Source organism: Diabrotica virgifera, chromosome 7 (assembly GCF_917563875.1).
Source record: "Diabrotica virgifera virgifera chromosome 7, PGI_DIABVI_V3a".
NCBI lineage: Eukaryota > Metazoa > Arthropoda > Insecta > Coleoptera > Chrysomelidae > Diabrotica > Diabrotica virgifera.
Window position 1 is genome coordinate 127,950,599 of NC_065449.1, and position 24,214 is coordinate 127,974,812.

General features: G+C 34.1%; 1 protein-coding gene across 1 annotated transcript in view; it reads left to right on the forward strand.

Moving 5' to 3' along the window:
- Nucleotides 1-24,214, forward strand: part of LOC126888127 (2-hydroxyacyl-CoA lyase 1) — a 784,683-nt gene that overhangs the window by 202,112 nt on the left and 558,357 nt on the right. Inside the window, exon 2 of the mRNA XM_050656138.1 lies at nt 4,926-5,225. Coding sequence (XP_050512095.1) covers nt 4,926-5,225 — 300 coding nt within the window. The remainder of the gene's footprint in view (nt 1-4,925; nt 5,226-24,214) is intronic.

Here is a 24,214-nt window from a genome sequence, read left to right on the forward strand (position 1 = left end):
ATATGCAATTGAATTATGTTTCTTCTATTCGGGATTTGGGTGTTATTTACAATGAGAAGCTTACTTTCTTTAACTATACAGGGTGTTTCATTAATAATTGTCCATATAGTAACTGGAGAAACCTTAGCACAAAATACGAAGATTTAACCTAAAACACTTGAATAAAATGTGGTTCCTTACTGAGTTACAGGGTGTTTTATCTAAAAATTTAAATCCTATTTTTGCTTAGCATTTTAAAACTATTCGACGAATCCTTTTCATACTTGGCATAAAGTGTGAATACTATACACCCTACTAAATTATGATAAACAAACGTTTCTAGCTACTACCAGAGGCGTACGACAGGGGATAGTGAATGGTTGACCCCTCTTAAATTCTACGCCACTGGAGAAATTACTATTTTAGTGCCATTTTTAGATTCTCCAATACTTTCTACGTAAATAATATACTCCTCATTGGTAACGATAAAGTCATTAGTTTTCGAGTTATTTGAAGTTAAATATGACCCGGCACAGTTATTTTGATTAATTTATGATATGATTCATATGATTAAAATTTAAAAATTATTTGTGCCCAGTACTTTAAAACGATTTGACGTATCCTTATCATACTTGGCAGAAAGTGTAGGCACTGTACACCCTACTAAATTAAGGTAAATAAACGTTTGTAGCTACTACCAGAGGTGTACGACAGGGGATAGTGTCTGGTTGACCCTTCCCAAATTCTACGCCACTGACGAAATATCTATTTTAGTGTAATTTTTTTATTTTTCAATACTTTTTATGTAAATAATATACTCTTCATTGGTAACGATAAAATGATTAGTTTTCGAGATATTTGAAATTAAATATGTAGCGACACAATACATTAATCAAAATAACCGTGTCGTTTCATTTTTAACTTCAAAGATCTCGAAAACTAATGACTTTATCGTTACGAATGAAGAGTATATTATTTTCATAGAAAGTATTGGAGAATCCAAAAATTGAACTAAAATAGCAATTCCGCCAGTGGCGTATAATTTTAAAAGGTTCAACCATTCACTTTCCCCCGTCGTACGCCTCTGGTAATAGACCGAAACGTTTGTTTAACATAATTTAGTAGTCTGTATAGTACGTATACTTCCTGCCAAGTATGAAAAGGATACGTCGAACAGTTTTAAAATGCGGAGCAAAAATAGTTTTTAAATTTTTAGATAAAACACCCTGTAACTCAGTAAGGAGTCACATTTTATTTAAGTGTTTTATGTTAAATCTTCGTATTTTGTGCTAAGGTTTCTCCAGTTAGTATATGGACAATTATTAATGAAACACCCTGTATAAACACTATCTCAATAAAGGCATCTAAACTTCTTGGTTTTGTTACTAGGAATTGCAAGTATTTCTCCATTAATTCAACAAGATTAGTGTACTGTTGCTTAGTTAGAACTATTTTAGAATACTGCTCAGTTATTTGGTCACCATACTTTCAGAATAATATTGATCGTTAGAAAAAGTCTAGCATAAATTTTTCAGATATTGTGCATACCATGTTCACAGTACTATTAGAAATCATGATTATTCCCTTATCGAACAACAATTACCTTTATCCTCACTCAAGAACCGTCGTGATATGTCAGTTGCTATATTTATATATAAGATCATAAATGGCTTTATTGATTGTCCAAACCTCTTAAATCAGATTAACTTTAATGTTCCAAAACAAGCTCTACGTTACCACAATATTTTCAACATTCCTTTCCACAGAACAGCCTATGGTACTCACAACCCATTGGATAGATACATGGGGCTATTAAATCATTTCAATTGTGATATATTCAATATAATTTTATCTCGGTTAAAAAGATCTCTGCTTTGTGATATTATGTATATTGGTACTGTTGATTTTTGTTATATTTTGTCTGATTTTAGTATGTAGTGAACTTTTTGAATGTTGTAACTTTTTGTTATTAAAAAAAATAGTAGATTTTGAAAAAAATACTATTGAAAATACCCTAAATAAGGGTCACATTAAGACAAAACGTTTTCGGATTAAGAAATCCATCATCAGTGTTTCTAAAACCCAAAAAAATACCATGCCTGAGCCACCAAAATGTGTTGGGTAAAAATCCTTTAAATGTGAACAGTTATGTTATGTTACATATTTATATAATAGTTAAATGATGTTCCAGATTTGCCTGGATATTACCCAGGGCAACACAGGACTCTTCCCACGTGGTTGGAATTTTTTGGAGAATTAAAACCTCACAATGGCCAACTAGTTGGCCATTGAAATCCAATATGTGAGGTTTTAATTCTCCAAAAAATTCCAACCACGTGGGAAGAGTCCTGTGTTGCCCTGGGTGATATCCAGGCAAATCTGGAATGTCATTTAACTATTATATAAATATGTAACATAACATAACTGTTGACATTTAAAGGGTTTTTACCCAACACCTTTTGGTGGCTAAGGCATGCTATTTTTTGGCTTTTAGAAACACTGATGATGAATTTCTTAATCCGAAAACGTTTTGTCTTCATGTGACCCTTATTTAGGGTATTTTAAAATATACCTTTTACAAAAACCTAGTATTTTTGTGATTTATGGTATACAGCCAGCTACAGGAAGTTTATTTTCCTCGTGGATTTTTGTTATTGATTTTATACTATACTATAGGTAATTATTTAGGTTTTAAATCCCAACTTCTATTGTAATTTCAACTGTTAATGGGGTTATTATAATAAAAAAATATAGTGTGGTTAGCTTACCCAGAAATCGCTAGCTAAATTTCACGCGGCCATCAAGTTTGGACTTGAATGATAAATAATTTTTATCAACAAAAGTTGTAAGGCATTCCTCTTAGACTCATGAAGAGAAATTAGTGTCAATTTGTTTTGTGATTATTGCTGACAAACCTTCGAAGTCAAAGTATCCATAGGAGCTTGTAGATATGGTCATGAATACTTGCCAAGATCTTGACAACCAACAAACACCAAAGGTAATAACCATGCTGGTAGAATTTCAAGATGTTTTTGCCCAGGATGAAAATGTTAATGGCAAATTAAGCATAGTAACCCATAAAACCAATATTCGAGATGCTCATCTGATCAAACAACAGTTGAGACGAATTCTTATCAGAATCATAAACTTGAAGGAAACTGCTATCAAATTTCATTAAGGGGGTGGGGGGTATGGTTTGAAATATTTAATTTTTTTATTATTTCAAATAAAAGTTCATACCTTCAAGAATACTCTCTGAAAATTTCAGATTGATCGGAGTAAAATTGCCAGAGATGCAGCGTGTTGAATATCCCTACCTTCGACTCGCTTTGCCGCGGCTTCGCGCCAGCACGCTTGATCGTAGTGAGAAACGTTAAACAACTGTTCGCCTTCTCTTTTGTAGATTACTCCACGATTCAAAAAACCTATTCCAATGTGCATAACTTTACGATTTGGCAGACAAATGAGAAGATGAAGATGCAGTTGTCAAAACATTAAACGCATTTTTCTCGAAACTGCTTTTTCAAATGCTGTGGACATTTTAACTGAAAAACTACTTAACCGATCTACCTGAAATTTTGCATAGATTTTCTTTAGACATTTCGTGAGGTAACACCGTCGAGATATTTTTGGTTTTGTGCTTATTTTTTTGTTCGACAATAATAAATCTGTTGATTTTCACAAAATTTTCCAAAAATTTCGTATTTTTGATTTTTGAGTGATACCAAAAATTCAAAAATCATTAAAAATAAAAAAACTCGACGTTGTTACCTGGTGAAACTCATAAGCTAATTAAATCTTTTTGAATTTTTTGTTTCCTATGATCCAGTGACTAGCTCTGATGTCCACCGCAAAATCCATTTTTTTGAGCTGCCTGTCAAAATTTGTCACCAATGGCTGATTTTTCAATATTTTGGATTGATTTTTTTTTAAATATTCTTTGAAGTGTACTTAATATGTTTATTTAATTTAAAAACAAACCAATTCTACCATAGCTTCGAAAAAAATTCACAAAAGTGTGCTTCATATGTTGATTTCAAACCATACCCCCCCTTAACAAAAAAGATAGTTATCACTTGCCCAGAACAGATGACACATTGGATACCATCTCTGGATTCTGTTGATTCCTCTACAACTTTAAAACTTGGTACTTAATTTCAGGTCTTTGGCAATTTACGGTTATGTTATCTGATCTAATTAATGCTTCTGCTACATTTGAGACACTAATGGGAGTCATGGAAGTGTCGAGTACTAAAAGATGATATGGATAATTAGGTGGACACTTTGATATTACGAAGACGTTAAAAAATGTGTAAGAACGTTTTTATTGGATGAACTGAGTATTATGCCGAAAATGTGAATGATGGGTAACGGGCAATGGCCCAGTTGATAAAGTAACACTACAATGGGCGCCCAAGAAACCGTACAATGTTGGTATTCCTATGAATGGGATAGCCATTGATATTGCAGAACCGTTTCAAGAAACGGATTCTGGAAATAAATATACCCTGGCAGCAATGCCTTGTTTTAAAAAATGTACTGAGACATGTGCAACCCAAATAAGTATGCTTCTATGATTGGAGATATACTGAAAAGTAACTTTTCAGTCGTTATGGTATTCCCTTAGAAATCAATTCAGACTAAAGGCCAAATTGGGTGCCAATAAGACCAGAACGGCATGTTTTCATCCTCAGTCATCTGCATTCATTTCTTTCTGATGGCCTACGGATCGGCTGTAAGTGAAACTATTGGCGAAGAATATATTAGCAAAGAATATTATCATGTATTTAAAAAAAATATATAAATATACATAATCTTAAATTCTAAAATTTAAAATTACTTTTGTAGTTTATGGAGAGTATACAGACTATACTTCTTGCTTTGGCAATAAATAAACATAGAACAATACATTTTTATAAATATGTATTATACATTTTATTTTTTAGGGCATTGAATATGTTTTTGGAATCATTGGTTACCCAGTCATTGAACTTAGCATGGCATTACAAATGGCCGATATTCACTACATTGGTATGCGCAATGAACAAGCTGCTTGTTATGCAGCTCAAGCTATAGGTTACTTAACTGGCAACCCTGGAGCTGTATTGGTAGTGTCAGGTCCAGGACTGTTACATACATTTGGCGGTTTGGCCAATGCACAAATAAATTGTTGGCCAGTACTTGTTTTAGGTGGATCTGCTCCACAAGATCATGAAGGAATTGGAGGATTTCAGGAGTGTAATCAGGTAAAAACGTTTGTTATTTAACTTTTTTTTTATTAATTCCGTTGAGTACAGCAATCTGCCCATTGGGCATTAAGCAATTGTTTTGTTAAGAAATACACAAAAATAGAGAGTTACTCCAGTGAATAGCCTGTTTATAAATATAAAATTAAAATTTTATGAGTCTGAATACACTTCATTAGGTTTATTTGGTCAAGTCAGACGGCAGTTGCAGTTTTAGTCTACGCGCTTCAAAGATGTCATGCACATTTAATTGTTTAACCAACGAATTAGCACTCGTTCACAGTATTTTACACTAAAACATAGTATGGTTTCACTATTTTAACATAGATGATTATTTGTTCCCTCTTTTCTTTGTTTAATTCCTGTTATTTCTCTTTCCAATACGCTTTCATCATTGTTTTAACCACATGAAGCTGTTTTGAAATTCAGTTTTTGTTATGATCTTCAGTGCCGTCGTCGCATTCATGTGATTTAGCTCTATTTCATCGAAACGATACTCTATTACATCGAAGGGATGTATTCAGTCTTTGAACTATGAAAAAATCATAGGTTGTTATGTTGGGAATACAAAGAAACTGCCGGAGTGGTGTAAACGTACACAGGGTCTTTCATTAATAATTGGAAATATTTTAACTGTAGATTCTTGGGCTCAAAATATTAAGATGTAACCCAAATCACTTAAATAAAATGTGACTCCTTACTGAGTTACAGGGTATTTTATTTAGGAATTTAAAAATTATTTTTTGTACCCAGTACTTTAAAACCATTAGACATATCCTTGTTATACTTGGCAGCAAGTGTAGGTAATGTACACCTTACTAAACTATGTTAAACAAATTATTCTACAGGGTGTTTTATATAAAAATTTAAAAACTATTTTTTGTACCCAGTACTTTAAAACTGTTAGACATATCCGTGTCATACTGGGCAGAAAGTGTAGGTACTGTACACCCTACTAAACTATGTTAAACGAATGTTTCTGGCTACTACCAGAGGCATACGACAGGGAAAGTCATTGGTTGACCCTTCCCAAATTCTACGCCACTGGCGGAATTACTATTTTAGTGCAATTTTTCGATTCTCCAATACCTTGTATGTAAATAATATACTCTTCAGTCGTAACGATGAAGTCATTAGTTTTCGAGATATCTGAAGTTAAAAATGAAACAGCACAGATATTTTGATAAATGTATTATGCTTCTTCGTGTAAAAATTCGTCGTTACGAATGAATAGTATGTTATTTACTTAGAAAGAATTGGAGAATCTAAAAATTATGCTACAATAGCAGTTTCGTCAGTGGCGTAGAATTTGGTAAGGGTCATTCTCTATCCAGTGTCGCACGCCTTATTTAAGATTATTTAACGCCTTAGGGCCGGTTTTCAGTGCTGGGTTAATCCTATTTATTTTTTGGTCACCGAAATATTCATGTTTAATCAGTTTTTCAGTACTAGGTTAGAGCTTAAACTCGTTTAAGTTAACCACGATTTTAACCGATCCTCGTTAGATGGTTTAACTCCGAATTTTGCGGTTACGCTTGCGCATTGGTGCAGTGAATGCATCATGTTTCATGTTTATTTTTTTGAGTACCTGCCTGGCAGAAGGGATTAGTTGGGTTATGTTATTTTCTTTCATCGCGGGAAGTATTCTAATACCTCCTTATTATTATAAGAAAATTATTATTATTGAAATTATAAATTATTATCGTTATTATATAGGAAGGAATTACAAGGAAATATATTTAAATATAACTGTAACAGGTACCTATGTTTACACTTACTGTAACAGGATTTTATGCATGATTACTAGTAATATTTTAAAAAGAATATTTTATATTTGTCTACACAGCAAAATACTTAATTATTTACCAAAGAGTCTGACTTCTTATTTTCTGGTCAAGCTGTTCAAATAGTAATAAGACCGTGGTTTTTGACAAACAAAATCGGAAAAAAAGTCTAAATCGTCCCAGTAATTCTAATTCTCTTCTGTTATGAAACCGAGGTAGACGTTATGAACTAAACAAAGATTCCGAACTTGATATTGCATTGCATTAATCATTTTTTTTTTAAATTTGGTTATGAAATTGTCTTTTATTTATTGATCATTATTTCTCGAATTGCACATGCGCACGTACAGTTACTGCTGCCAACAGAAGAAAAAAAGTGGTTAGCTAACCGAGATTTTCTTAACTTGATTTAAAGCACTGAAAAACGCTATGAGGGTTAAAATATTGGTTAAAATTTAAACTAGGTTAGCTAACCAAAATTTTAACCGCTCACTGAAAAACCGGGCCTTATTATTACGCCTTATTTAATTTAAGAAACGATTATTTAACATAATTTAGTAGGGTGTACAGGTACAGTACCTACACTTTCTGCCCAGTATGACACGGATATGTCAAATAGTTTCAAAGTACCGAGTATAAATAGCTCTTAAAGTTTAAATAAAGAATAAATTATTTAAAAAAAATAATACTTTAAAACCACTTGAAATATCCGTGTCATACTTGGCAAAAAGTGTAGGTACTGTACACCCTACTAAATTATGTTAAATAATCGTTTCTGACTACTACCAAAGGCGTACGACACCTGATAGTGAATGGTTGACCCTTCCCAAATTCTACGCCACTGACGGAACTGCTATTGTAGCATAATTTTTAGATTCTCCAATACTTTCTATGCAAATAATATACTTTTCATTCGTTACGATAAAATAATAAAATAACTATAAAATCATTAGTTTTAGATATATTTGAAGTTATAGTCCTTGGGCCCACATATAAAATTATTATTTATGACCACACCGTCGAAACTTTTTGTACTTGTTATTTGGGTGGAGTCGGACAAATTTGGAGCTTGGCGCATTATGGTAGTGGGGCGTTTGTCTGTCAAGCTCTCACGAAGTTGTCAATGTTATTCAAGAAAAAAATTTATAACCACATTGGTCATTTTATTTTAATCAATGGTTTTTATCATATAAACAGCGAAAACAATTTTATCGGACAAAAATATTGGGCCATATGACGCATCGGACACGCTAAATATGTCAAATTTATGAAAATAATAAATTTATTACCACATGGCTAATTTTAACAGAATCTACCATAAATAGCTATTTGTATAACAAGGGAGGAAAGTGCTACTTTTCCTCCCGAGAATGAAGTTTACTGCCCGACGCGTAGCGGAGGGCAGTAATCATTCAAGGGAGGAAAAGGCACTTTACTCCCATGTTATACATATGGTTTTTCCACCTTCCTCAAATAACAAGTCATTTTTTCATTTTTACTTAATTTATTTATGTAACTAACCAACAAAATTTATTAAAACTAAAACTAACAAGTAGGTACAATATAACTGTCAACTGTCAAATATAAGTAAAATTATTAATGTAAACATTGTTAAATCAAAATAACAATTTACTGTTTTTTACCATTCTGCAAACTACTGGGTGTTTTATAAATAAACGTTAAAATGTATAGATACTTAAGTAATAAAAAAAGATATTGCACAGGGCGTCAATAAGTTATATTTCATGAATGAAATACTATGACGTCACTTTTACTTTTCCTCCCTAGGGAGGAAAAATATTTTCCTCCCTAGGGAGGAAAAGTACAACTTTGCTCCCTACAATCAGGTCCGGAAAAGTATACTTTCGGTAGAGGTGGGTGGAAAACATTTTTACAATAATGTGGTAACCTTGTCGGACAATTTTCACGGAGCTTATGCGCAGTCGGATGCGCCGAAGATGTCAATTTCCTGGAATTTTTTTATTTAGTACCACAGATGTCATTTTTATTTTGTACTGTTTTTTTACATGTGTAATGCATATAGGTCTGGATCCCGCGTATGAAAAAAAAGTAGATTAATAGCAAGCTGAAAATTCGTTAATAGCTTAAGGGTGTCTAGTCGGACACACTTTGATATATGGGAACAGGGGAAGTTTTAATTGTGGAACAAGTTAAAAATTTGGAATGGTCAGACCACGAAAACATCACATGTATTTTGTCCGACAGAACTTCCAATTGATTTGATACCCTTTCATTAAACTCTCATGCAAAAATCAGACTGCTATTTATCACCAAATGAGCATTATAATGAGTGGAACACGTAGAACATGTCAAATGACAGGAATTATGACAGGTGATAAATAGCAGTCTGATTTTTGCATGAGAGTTTAATGAAAGGGTAATAAATCAATTGGAAGTTCTGTCGGACAAAATACATGTGACGTTTTCGTGGTCTGACCGTTCCAAATTTTTAACCTGTTCCACAATTAAAACTTCCCCTGTTTCAGTGTTCCCATATATCAAAGTTTGTCCGACTAGACACCCTTAAGCTATTAACAAATTTTCAGCTTGCTATTAATCAACTTTTTTTCATACGCGGGATCCAGACCTAATATTGGATCACTTGTCGGACAAAAATAATGGGTCCAAAATTTTCAAAAAATTTTCAGAAATTTTCCCTCTTGTCGGAACTTTTTTTAAATTCGAGAAAAGAAACTACAGAGCGATGTTTGTCATTGTTCAAGGAGTATGTACACAAATTTTCAGATCAAAATTTTTCCAAAATGTTCCCTCTTGTCGGAAATTTTTTTTGGAAAATTTTGGGTACAACTCTACGTCACGCCCTTTTAAATGTTGTACTTAGTGTGGGTACCAATTTTCAGCTAAATCGATTCAAAAGTAACCGAGAAAAACTGTTTTAAATTTTTTTTTGACAATGTCGTCCTCTAAGGGCGTCGATAAACTAAAAGAATTAAGTTTTCTGTTAGTTTGCTCCAACATTTTTGTCAGACAATTACATTTTTTGTTTAAGAATATATTTACTTGTAACATACTACTTTGGACGGAAAAATGGTTGTGAAGATAAGGGATGCACGAACTCAGCATAGTTTAAAGTTTACTAATAAAAATTAAATTTTTTGTCCGACTGTCGATTTGCCCCAATATTTTTGTCGGACACTTAGATTTTTTTATTAAGAATATAATTACTTATAACCTCCTATTTTTGTCGGAAAAATGGTTGTAAACAAAAAAATTCTAGGAAATTGACATCTTCGGCGCATCCGACTGCGCATAAGCCCGTGAAAATTGTCCGACAAGGTTACCACATTATTGTAAAAATGTTTTGTGGTAAATTCTGTTACAATTAGTTATGTGGTAATAAATTTATTATTTTCATAAATTTTACATATTTAGCGTGTCCGACGTGTCAATATTTTTGACACAATATGGTCCAATATTTTTGACCGACAAAATTGTTTTCGCTGTTTAAATGATAACAACCATTGATTAAAATAAAATGACCAATGTGGTTATACATTTTTTTCTTGCATAAAATTGACAACTTTGTGACAGCTTGATAGACAAACGCCAGACTACCATAATGCGCCAAGCTGCAAATTTGTCCGACTCCACCCAAATAACAAGTACAAAAAGTTTCGGCGGTGTGGTCATAAATAATAATTTTATATGTGGGTCCAAGGACTATTAAAAATGAAGGGACATGAAGGGGTTAATCAACAAAATATTTGTGCCTTTTCATTTTTAACTTCAAATATCTCGAAAACTAATGACTTTATCGTTACGAATGAAGAGTATATTATTTGCATAGAAAGTATTGGAGAATCCAAAAACTGCACTAAAATAGCAATTCCGCCAGTGGCGTAGTATTTGGGAAGGGTCAACCATTCACTTTTCCCCGTCATACGCCTTTGGTAGTAGCCAGAAACGTTTGTTGTTTAACATAATTTAGCATGGTGTACAGTACGTACACTTGCTGCCAAAAATGACAAGGATATGTCAAATGGTTTTAAAGTACTGGGTACAAATAGTTTTTAAATTTTTAAATGTAACTGTAACTCAGTAAGGATCAACATTTTATTTAATTGATTTGGGTTAAATCTTAATATTTTGAGCCCAAGAATCTACAGTTAAAATATTTCCAATTATTATTTATCGTCAAAACTGTTGCATTGAGTTTTTATCTCAATTTGTTAGGGCCTCGATTTTAGGGTCAAATTTTTAGTTTTAGGGTCTAGGGTCAAAATCGAAGCGAGGCTATCTGTTTAGTATACGAAGCGAATACGTTCGATAACGAAGCGAAGGGTCAAAAATCGAGGCCCATGCGATCTTTAGAACTTGAACATATTTTTTTTATTATCTGATGTCGTAAGGCGTATTTATAGCCTTAGTAATCAAAAATATATCAACATGGATATGTTGGAAGTAAGCTTCCTCATGGAAGCTTCTACTTTGAAGACGTTTTGTTTTGGGATCATAACCATAACCGTAAACCCAGTACTGGTATAGTTATTTTCCTAACTAGTGCGGAAAGTGATACTTTCACGCACGAGACTGCCGTTGACCCGAACGACGCAATAGCGGAGTTCGGGCAAGCAGTCGAGTGCGGGGAAGACACTTTCCGCATGAGTTAGGAACAATATTTTTCTAGGGCCGTACATTTGGAAAAAAGCCACAATAAATAGAGTTATATCAATTTTTATTTAGAAGTGAAAATTCACAAATTAATTCTTTGACAAGGTTGTCAAAACCAAACTTTCAATAGAATGGGTTACCACGACGACGATATTGGTTTCCATGACGACGATTCAAAACCATTGTAATTGTCTATCGATTTGACTTTTAAATGTTATGTCAAAATAATTTTATTTTATCGAATTTTCGCGCTAATTTCATTAAAACATGAACACAATAAGATAAATTTGAAATAAATTAGTAAATAATATCTAAATATTAGTTTATTGTATGTATTATAACATATTATAATGCCATATTACAAGGTATTTTACTTTCCCGCACGCCATGCGGGAAAATTTACTTTCACACACGCCGTGCGGGAAAGTGCAACTTTAGAAAACGAAATGCGTGCGTGAAAGTGGCTCTTTTAGCACGGCCGTAGAAACATTATTTTTTAAGCATATTTTGATGATTATAGATCATTTCCAAGATATCCAGAGTGGTTTCTAAATAATTTTGCTGTCATGAGGCAATTTTGGAATCAGTGAATTTCTATGGAATTCTTCTATATTTCGTGTGGTTTGCGTCTTGTAAGTGACTTAGTACTAATGGGACAATAAATATAGAGTGCAATAGAAAGACTCCATTATAAAAATTTTGAAATAATCTTCAAGAGGGCTTGTTCAATCTGTCACTAGATATTAAACTAAATTGATGAGGGAAGTTAAATATTAGACCAAATACTTCTATCGGGATAGTAAGATGTGCTTTTTCCCCATAATTTACAATGTAATTGGTAAAATGGAATAATATGTGTTTTTCATAGGCGTAACCAGGGGGGGTTTGGGGGTTATAACCCCCCCATTGGGATGTACTTTGAGCTCTATACGCTTAACACCATACCCTTCAGAGACCTTCCAGTAGTTGTAACCCCCCCTTTCAGGTAGTTGTAACCCCCCCCCCTAGGATCATCCTGGTTACGCCTATGGTGTTTTTAATACTGACCAAACACCAATAACCCCCCCATTGGGATGTACTTTGAGCTCTATACGCTTAACACCATACCCTTCAGAGACCTTCCAGTAGTTGTAACCCCCCCTTTCAGGTAGTTGTAACCCCCCCCCTAGGATCATCCTGGTTACGCCTATGGTGTTTTTAATACTGACCAAACACCAGCTACCCTTATTCTCTAATTAGGTCAGGGCGGATCTGTGAAAAAACGTGAATTTTTGGATGTGCGAGGTGAAATTCAGATTTTTGCAGATAAAGTTAGGTGACAACTTCACAATAATAATTGACTTATGCTTCTTCTCAAATATGCCCGGAACATTAATAAAAAAATTAAAATATTTAAAAATTTCGAAAAACATCGATTCTTTTCTACTTTCTTTGCTTATTACTTTAAAACGATTCATTTTGGAACAAAGTTTTAGGGAAATAAAATAAAGATAATTGAATTTTGTATGATAAACGACTGGTTAAAAATGTCTTAAATTATTACCCTTTCTGCAAAATAGCAATAAGTACAAAATAATGGGGCAAAATAATCCTGTTTTTATTCAAAGTTTTTAAACCACCTTAGTTGCACTTATAACTTTCGTAATTCGCTTAGAAAATTCTTATAACATACTTCAATCGTTAACCAAATTTCATTAAAATCGACCTGATAGATTTTGCAGAATAATTTTGCAACCTAATTTTTTTAAAAAAGTTCAAATTTTTTAAAAACTTTCTGAAGAAAAAGTAGACCATTTAGAAGTTTGCTAATTTTTTTACATATAAAGAGGTTATCTACCTATCTAGTACACTTTACAGAATTAAAATCGGATTATTTAAGCGGCCTCAGCACTGTTTTAAAGTTATAAACAATTTTTTGGCTTCTAAACAAATACAGTGAGGACGTTTGAGTTGGCATAAATTCATTGTGTCGAGAATAGGCGTCTCTGGAGATAAATCCCGAAACAGGTCGATTTTTATTTTTAAATTCTAAATTTTTGGTATATATATCATACTAGTGACGTCATCCATCTGGGCGTGATGACGTAATCGATGATTTTTTTTAATGAGAATAGGTGCCGTGTGATAGCTCAATCAAAACGCTATTCAATTTTGTATTCAGTAATATAAACAATAACATAATTTAAAAAAAAATGAATAGCCATTTTCAATTTCGTTGCAAAACGAAAACACAGCCGAACCATATTCTAGTCCAATCAGAGAGTGCTGCAAGCACCCCTATCGGTTTCGAAACTTATTAGTCTCTCATCAGGAGGCACATATGCTGCTCTCGCTGATCCAACCAAAACAAACCCTAGCGTGCAGTCCCGGATTGCAACGAATGAAATGGCATAGATGCCCTAGCGACAACTGCTAGCAAAAAGACTAAGTTTTCACTCTAATGGCATATAAAACAACATAATGCTATTCTACATCCCACCAGAATAAAAACAATGGGAACCTTCTCTGGTTACACCTCCGAGGCTTCTACAATTTGCAAGCCATACGGATACTGAGACTAAGGAAGATGAGGGAATTCTACAATTTACAATTCACGTCCCATCTGCTCAGCGCGGTAAAGTTCCAACGAGAATGGTTCCCTTCATACTCCACACAGAGTAAATGTAAATCAAAAATGAATAACCATTTTCAATTTCGTTGCAAAACGAAAACACAGCCGAACCATATTCTAGTCCAATCAGAGAGTGCTGCAAGCACCCCTACCGGTTTCGAAACTTATTAGTCTCTCATCAGGAGGCACATATGCTGCTCTCCCTGATCCAACCAAAACAAACCCCAGCGTGCAGTCCCGGATTGCAACGAACGAAATGGCATAGATACCCTAGCGGCAACTGCTAGCAAAAAGACATAAGTTTTCACTCTAATGACATATAAAACAACATAATGCTATTCTACATCCCACCAGAATGAAAACAATGGGAACCTTCTCTGGTTACACCTCCGAGGCTTCTACAATTTGCAACCATTCTCGTTGGAACTTTACCGCGCTGAGCAGATGGGGCGTGAATTGTAAATTGTAGAATTCCCTCATCTTCCTTAGTCTCAGTATCCGTATGGCTTGCAAATTGTAGAAGCCTCGGAGGTGTAACCAGAGAAGGTTCCCATTGTTTTCATTCTGGTGGGATGTAGAATAGCATTATGTTGTTTTATATGCCATTAGAGTGAAAATTTAGTCTTTTTGCTAGCAGTTGCCGCTAGGGCATCTATGCCATTTCGGTCGTTGCAATCCGGGACTGCACGCTGGGGTTTGTTTTGGTTGGATCAGAGAGAGTAGCATATGTGCATCCTGATGAGAGACTAATAAGTTTCGAAACCGGTAGGGGTGCTTGCAGCACTCTCTGATTGGACTAGAATATGGTTCGGCTGTGTTTTCGTTTTGCAACGAAATTGAAAATGGTTATTCATTTTTGATTTACATTTACTCTGTGTGGAGTATGAAGGGAACCATTCTCGTTGGAACTTTACCGCGCTAAGCAGATGGGACGTGAATTGTAAATTGTAGAATTCCCTCATCTTCCTTAGTCTCAGTATCCGTATGGCTTGCAAATTGTAGAAGCCTCGGAGGTGTAACCAGAGAAGGTTCCCATTGTTTTCATTCTGGTGGGATGTAGAATAGCATTATTATGTTGTTTTATATGCCATTAGAGTGAAAACTTAGTCTTCTTAATAACATAATTATTTATACAGGGTTTGAATTAAACATTTTTTTTAATTAAATTAATTACAATATTTAGATTACGTCATCACACCCAGATGGATGACGTCACTAGTATGATATTATGCCAAAAAATTATAATTTAAAAATAAAAATCGATCTGTTTCGGGATTTATCTCTGGAGTCGCCCATTCTCAAGAAAATGAATTTATTCCAACTCAAACGTCCTCACTGTATTTGTTTATAAGCCAAAACATTGTTTATAATTTTAAAACAGTGCTGAGGCCGCTTAAATAATCCGATTTTAATTCTGTAAAGTGTATTCTAAGTAGATAAGTGTATTCTAAGTGATTCTAAGTAGAGAACCTCTTTATATGTAAAAAAATTAGCAAACTTCTAAATAGTCTACTTTTGTTCAGAAAGTTTTTAAAAGATTTGAAATTTTTAAAAAAAAATTTAGATTGCAAAATTGTTATGCAAAATCTATTGGGTCGATTTTAATGAAATTTGGTGGACGGTTTAAGTATGTTGTAAGAATTTTCTAAGCGAATTATGAAGGTTCTAAGTGCAACCAAAGTGGTTGAAAAACATTGAATAAAAACAGTCTTTTTTGTCCCCTTATTTTCCACTTATTGCTATTTTGCAGAAAGGGTAATAATTTAAGACATTTTTAACCAGTCGTATATTATACAAAATTCAATTATCTTTATTTTCTTTCCTTGCGACTTTGTTCAAAAATGAATCGTTTTAAAGTTATAAGCAATGAAAGTAGAAAAAATCGATATTTTTCGAAATTTTTAAATATTTAAATTTTTTTATTAATGTTCCGGGCATATTTGAGAAGGAGCATAAGTTAATTATAATTATTGAAGTTGTCACCTAACTTTATGTGCAAAAATCCGAATGCACCTCTCACTTCCACCTCAAAACAGATCCGCTCTGGTCTAAATAGAGACTCTTGAGTTGAAGTTGATTTTATATAAGTAAATGAATTCATATGAAGTCGTTCGCGATGAAGGTGGCACACGCGCAGTGACAAATGGCGAGTCAAATACATACGATTTGATAGTTCTGGATATGTAAACAAACTGAAAAACTACTTAATTTATTTGCGCTACAAAATTAATAAATTTGAATATATTTTTTGTTGTGAATGATCATAGAAAAAATCGTGTAGGTGTACAACTTGCATTTAATTATCATTATGAAGCTCGTACTCTATACGAAACTCGCCGCTAGGTGACTCGTTTCGTTTCCCTCTTACTCGCTTCATAATGCCCATCATTAAATACTCGTTGCATAATATACTATTAAAGTCGTATCCTTTATATGTTACAGTTCAAGTTGATTATCCAGTTTTAGTTGACTATTCCTAGTTCGAGTCAACTCAAACGGCTGGTTTCAGTAAATGTTGATTATAAATATAAAATGAAGATTTTTATTCAACATTTACTAGTAAAAGTAGACTCCAGCTAGTTAAAGTATACTCTTCCCAATGCCATTTAGTAAAAGTTCATTCACATAAACATCCGATTCTATTTAAAAATTAAATGTTACTGGATATTAGTTCAGGAAATGAAGCATTTTGGCTCGCAATATTTTCGTTTATCATGGATTTACTTGAAATCTTCACAGAAGGTAGGGAATAGCCCAAGGATCATTTTCTATATCATAACGCTGTACGCTGAAACCTTAGAGGTGGTTGCCACCCCATCTCGGGGGCGGGAATTTTTCATTACATTTTAACCAGCGAAGTCGATGGAAAATGCACTTCTAAAAATAATTGTTCCTTACGTTTTCTTCGTAAACCTAACATTTTTCGAGGTATTCGCGGTTGAAAGTAACAGTTTTTCGACAAAAAAAATCGACTTTTTAGAGGGTTTTTTGAGAATACCTAACTCAAAAAATATACAGTGAATAAAAAACTGTAGCTTTAAAAATTGTATCTTTTATAAACAGAAACAAAATCCTTTTTTATAATTTTTCTACAACCAATACAAACTTAGATACGGCATGTTAAAGGTTAGCTTTTTTCGTCAAATGCATAATTTGAAATATTCAAAGCCAAATAACGGAAAAACTCTGCATTTTTCGAGGAAAACTTTAGAAGAGGAAAACTAAGAATATTTTTTAAGCATACAATTAAACTTTTCAAAAAAAAGTTTTTAGCATAAAAATTGAGCGACTTATGGTCAAAATAAGGTCGGTACTTACTTTTTTCTACGAAAAAAATCAGTGAAAACAACCCCTAACTACCCTCCTAATTCAAATTGATCTTCGGCCTTCTGTAATTATTTTTATATGTATATGTATTATCAATAAACCCAAGAAGTTTGACCTATTTAAAATTTAGAAAAATTGGTGTTAAAAGAGATAAAATTGGAGTTGGAGAGATAATTTTTTTTTGAAATTTCGTCAAATATCTCCCTTTTATTCAAAATATCTCCGAAAATATTAGAGATGCAAAAAAAATTATATAGTATGTATTAAATTGTATCTTTTTTAATAACTAAAATTAACCTTTGCAAAGATTTTCTTTGCAGTGAACATTTAGCGAGGTATAGCTGCTTAAAACCTCTATTTTTACAAGCAAACAACTCATTATTCGAGCCCTTTAAACTCACCCTACTTAAAAACTAAGGGATCTTACGGAATTTAATTTACAAAGTCTTATAGCTCTTATAGCTATAAGATAGCCCACCAGTTACAGAAAAAGACAAAGATGACATCGATCTCGATGAAGATGACTTAAAAACTATTTGTATTTATTTTTATTTATTTTATTTATTTAATCAGTTAAGCCCATTCGTACCTTTCGGTGTTGGGCTGTTTACAACTAGTTCAATATCTACATTTCAATACATTTTAATAATTATACAAAACTTTTATTTTAACAATACAATTTTAATAAATATAAATTACTTATTTGACCCATTTTTCTGTCCATATGTTTTAATCTTGTGGTGCTTCTTTGATACTTCTTTTCCATGCTGTTGTTACTCTTCGCCGATGTTACCGGTTTTTATTGAAGGTATGCGAAGGTAAATAACTAGTTTTATTTTCTACCAAACAAAAAAAATAATAATAAGAAATCAAAAAAATCGGAGAATTCACAAACTATTTATTCTTATTAACCAAAACTAAAAAAATTCATATTAATCTTAATTGAAAATATAGAAAAAAACCAAAAGGAAAAGGTAAAAAGCTCAACTAAAGTTTATATTTGCCTCTAAGAATATTCTTTTCAGCGTACACCCATATTATAATTCTTAAAACTATGTAATATTATATTTAGGTACTATTTACAAGAAAAAAAATACAAAACCGAGATATTTGTCAGACTGCTGTATGGTGTGGTGGCTTAGACAGGCAAAACAACGTTCTTTTAAGAGAAGTATTGGTTTGATCCTACCTTATGTTTTTTTCGTCGATGTTATACACGTGGATGATGTCGTACTGCATTTATATACTTGGATACTTCACAGATATACAGGTTATATAAATATCGACCCTGGACAAGGGTGTTTCAAAAAAACTCACAACATCAAAATGAATTGGAGAGAAAGAAAAATTGTTGGCCTGAAATGAATAGATACATCAGCATGCAAGCAGAGCAAAAGGTATAAATTAAAATTACTAAAGGTTTCCCTTTAGACAACGAATCAGGTGTTAAAAAAATAAAGCTTACCTTAAAGATAGCGTATGGCCAAAAAGAAAGGTCTTGGGGACCTAAATATCCAGATATTTTAAATCCTTGCTGAGCAAGACAATCGTCAACTTCATCAAATTGAATATTTCTTAATTAGTTATCTGGATTACTTCTGATTAAATATCCTCAAGGAGTTTCATAGGACAATACTAACTTGTCCTCATGAAGTGTAAATCAAAAGTGAGCAAGATATGACACTAGACAGGTAAAGACAAAGAGATGACCCTTACTAGACAGGTAGCAATGTATACCTAAAGCCTACTTCATGCCTGATTTTCTATATGATTTCGGACTTAAAAATGGCTTGATAGCCGCTAATGTTCAAGACAATATAGAAGCCTGATTTTTATAATTGTTTAGGCCAGTACTTGTGACAATAAAGCAAAAATTATGACAATCTTATTTATAAGAATCGTTTCTAGTTGCTTAGCGACTTTTAACCCGTAACAACCCCACCCTTACTTGCAAAAAGTTTCAAAGAAACTTTTAAGTCCTAACGGTACAAAACAAAATAAAAATAAAACAAAAATAAAAAAAAACAAACAAAAAAAAAATAAAACAAAAATTTGTAAAGATAACAAAATCTTACAATAAAATTTTCAACACATTGTAACTATATACTTCCACATCAGGAGGTTTAGACTTAATGTCCTTAACCTCACTGTCCTGAGTAACCGGTTTCAAATCTTTTGCATTCCAGGTTCCTGCATGAGAGCCATTTTCATCAACAAGTTCATAACTCCATGGGGAGACCACTTTCTTAATACTAAATGGTCCTACAAACTTTTGGGCCAATTTTGCGCTGAAATATCTTGTAGCATCAGACTGAACGAAATTTCTTCTCCAAACCATGTCCCCTACTTTATATGTTTCTGTCCTTCTTCGCAGGTTATATGGAACTTTACTTTTTTCATACGCTGACTTAAGTTTCTTCCGAACATCAGAAAACAGTTTATCCAGAGATTCCTTCCTTGTTCCGATATTATACTGACCTTGTTCAGACTCATGTCTATTTCTATTGCCATTCAGATTGATTTCCCTACCAAAATTAATAAGGTTCGGTGAGACTCCGGTGACTTCATGAACCGAACATCGCAAGGCACATGTAATCTTTGGCAAAAGAAGATCCCAGTGTCTTTGATTTTGAGAGACATAGGCCGTCAACATAGTTTTTATTACTCTATGAACTCTTTCCACGGGATTAGCTTGTGGATGGTATAGTGCTGTAAACTTTAATTCAATACCATAGTTTGAGACAAGTTGTTGGAATGTATGGCCACGAAATTGTGCTCCATTATCCAACAAAATTCTCTCTGGTACACCATAGACTAGAAACACCTCATTTTCTAGCAACTTAACTATGTTGGCTGATGTCGCTGCTCTAATTGGGAAAGCTAAAATAAATTTGGAAAAGCAATCTAACACGGTGAAAATATACGAAAATCCTGAAGTGGTCCTAGGTAAAGGTCCAACTAAGTCTATACTGATGAGAGTCCATGGATGAGTGGCAGTCGGCTGCTGAGATAACAATTGACCTCTAGGACGTTGCTGTTCTGGTTTTATCCGTTGACATGTTGTACAGTTCTTTATATAGCGTCCTATATCTGATCGCATCTTTGGCCAATAATATTTTTGACTAAGTCTTCCAAATGTTTTTGAAACGCCAAGGTGTCCATACGTTGGAGGATCATGATGATCTCTTATAAGGTTTAGTCTTTGTTCCCTTGGAACAACCGTTACCCACTCTGATAAAGCTAGTTCAGGGTATCGCGGTTTTATATTCTTCAAAAGTTTTCCTCCCTCTATCCTCCAAAGTGGATAGTTTCTAGGAAATTTGTTGACCTTGGAAATCATACCCAAGTACCATCGGTCTAGACTGACCTGTGTAGAAGTAGAACAGTCTACATCCAAAGCATTTATGCAAGGAACTGCACGAGATAGTGCGTCAGGCACTAGATGATCTTTTCCTTTCCGGTGTATGACTTCAAAGTCATATGCCTGCAAACGCAGAGCCCAACGAGCAATTCTGCCTATGGGGTCTTTAATGGAAAACAACCACTTTAAACTAAAATGGTCTGTAATAACTACAAATTTAGTAGCTTCTAAGTATGGTCTTAGTTTCTCTACAGCAAATAGAACGGCGAGACATTCTTTCTCTGTAGTAGAATACTTCCTTTCGGTTTTTGTCAGTGATCGACTCAAGTAAGCTATAACGTGTTCTTCATCTCCATGTTTTTGAGAAAGAACAGCCCCCAATCCATAGTCACTTGCATCTGTCTCTACTATAAATGGTAAAGAAAAATCAGGACACGCCAAAATGGGTGCCGAAACTAAATATTCTTTAACCTTATTCAGGGCGTCCTCGCATGTCTTATTCCAAACGAATTGTACATTTTTTCGAGTAAGTTGAGTAAGCGGTGAGACAACAGTACTAAATGATGGAATAAATCTCCTATACCATGATGCCATACCTACAATCCGACGAACATCCTGAACAGTTCTCGGTGTCGGTATTCCCAGTATTGCTTCTACCTTTTCTGGATCGACAAGTAATCCAGATTTATTTACTACGTAGCCTAAATACTTCAATTCTGAACGACATATTAAACACTTCTCCCTATTAAGAGTAACACCAGCGTCGGTTAAACGCTGAAATACTGTCTCTAAAACTTTTAAATGCTGCTCAAACGTTGATGTACAAATAATTATATCATCAAGATATACAAAAACATAACTGTCTAATTCGGGACCTAACATATTGTCAATTGCACGCTGCCATGTAGCAGGAGCTGAATGTAGCCCAAAAGGCATACGACGAAACTGAAATAAACCTCTATTAGGCACTGTGAAAGCAGTTAAAGGTCTAGATTCCATAGCTACATTTATTTGCCAATATGCTGATTTGACATCCAAGGTAGTTAAATATCGTGCATCTCGAAGTTTATCTAGAATAGATGACACATAAGGAATTGGATATGCATCCGGAACGCTTACCGCATTTAACTTTCTATAGTTAACACAAAATCTCCATTTGTCATTCTTTTGTACCATGACTATGGGCGACGACCACGGTGAGGTTGAAGGTTCTACTATGCCTTTTTCTAACATTTGGTCCAGTTCGGTATTAACTACCTTTTGTAGAGCTGGTGACAATGGGTAGTACCTTTGTTTAATGGGTGGTGAATTGGTATGTATCACATGCTCCACGCCCTTTATACATCCTGTCTCTTGAGATGTCATTCCTAAAAACGCTTTATCTACAATCTTTTGTAATTGATCACATTGTTCTTTATTTAATGAATCAAAGTCCTGGATTCCAGAAATTAATACACTATTTAACTCTTCTTCACGGTTAAAAAACCATTCTCCCTTAAAAAGGTCTGGGACTATCCCCATAGCTGACCAAAAGTCAATACCTAAAATAAGCGAAGAAACAAGGGATGGGATAACTAGAATATTCAAAACACGAACCCGATCTCTTAACCGTACTGGTACAGTAATAGATCCTATACTTTCACATGAATCACCTGAAGCAACTATACATGATTTCTTGTCATCTTCATTTAATGGGCAAATGTCTTTAAACACATCCCAACCAGATTTTCCAAGAATGGTTCGTGATGCTCCACTATCCAATAATCCAAGTATATCCTTTCCAAGAATTGAGACACTCAAGTATGGTCGTTGATCACCTTCAGCATGGGCTAAAATGTATTCAAGGACCGCTGTATTATCAGTTGTCGGAGTTGATTTACATTCCACTCCACTCGTCCGACTTACCGAGGGAGAAAAGCTGCGTTTTTTTGAACATCTGGGACAGTTTTTCGTTGTCACATTGTTGCATCCACATTTATAACAGAAGAACTTCTTAGGCTGGTTACAATTTTTAAACTTGTGTCCCTCAGATCCACAATTAAAGCATGTACCCTTATTCAAATGTTCAGATTTATCGCTATTTGCAACTTCTTCTGTAAACACAGGTGTTGTAACCGGACTCGTAAAAATAGGAGTTGACGGCTTTCTATAAGCTAATTCAGGTTCTACCAAAAGTCTGGTGCTTGAAGGAGGAGGGCAAAATTGTCGAATCCTTGTTTCCATTGCTTCCATAGCCTTGGCTAATGAACAAAGATCACTGATGTTGCTAATTTTTGTTAAAGCCAAGCCCTGCTGAATATAAGGAAGCATATTCCTACGAATGATATTCAGTCTTTCTTCTTCGTTAGGGGGGATCAATAGTTTCTTGAATAGATTTTCCATGACTGAAATATAGTTTATAACTCGTTCCTGTGAGCCCTGTGTTCTTCTTCGGATTTCCTCCGATAAAGAATTCTCATAGTCATGGGGCTGGAAAGCAGACCTAAGTTCCTGGACCAGATTATCCCACGATGTAAAATTTCCCATTCTGTACCAGAGTAAGGCGTCTTTGGTAAAAAGTTCTGGAGCCGAACGAAGTAGTCTCTCTTTAGATACTCCTCTTGAAACTCTGAGTTCCTCCACTCTTTCTAGAAAACTAGTAACGCTCGAGATTCCATCATATTGTAATCTCCATCTACTTATATCAACGTTCTGAACATCATGCTTTAAGAAATCTAGCGAATCCATTATTTTACTGTTGAAGTTAGATGACGGTGTTTCCAGATTAAAATGTCGAGCTAAAGTATTATCAATCTCCCTTGTAGGTACTGTTGCACTACTTCCATTATTAAAATTGTGCCTTGATAATCTTGTATCAGTTTGTGGTTCCGTATGCCTATTGTGATTTTCAGAAGAATTCATTTCTCTACTTGAATTAAGTGGTCTATTTATAGCACTGGACACATACTCTTGATTCCCATCTGATATTCTGCTTGAAACCCTCAGAGAACTAGAACATCTTTGAGAATGTACTTGTGGTTGTATCGTGCTATCATGTTGATTTTCTTCAAAAACCTGCCTTAAGAATGAAACTCTATTGCCTGCAGTTGGTGAACTGTTAGTAGCTCCAAACAGCGCAGCTTCAATAGGATGCTCTTCAGCTAATGATTCTGAGTTTACCAAACCACATTCATGAGACCCGGAATGAACAATTTCAGGCAATAATGGAACTGAAGTATCCAAAAGTGAGATGTGCTCTACTTGATTATCTTTC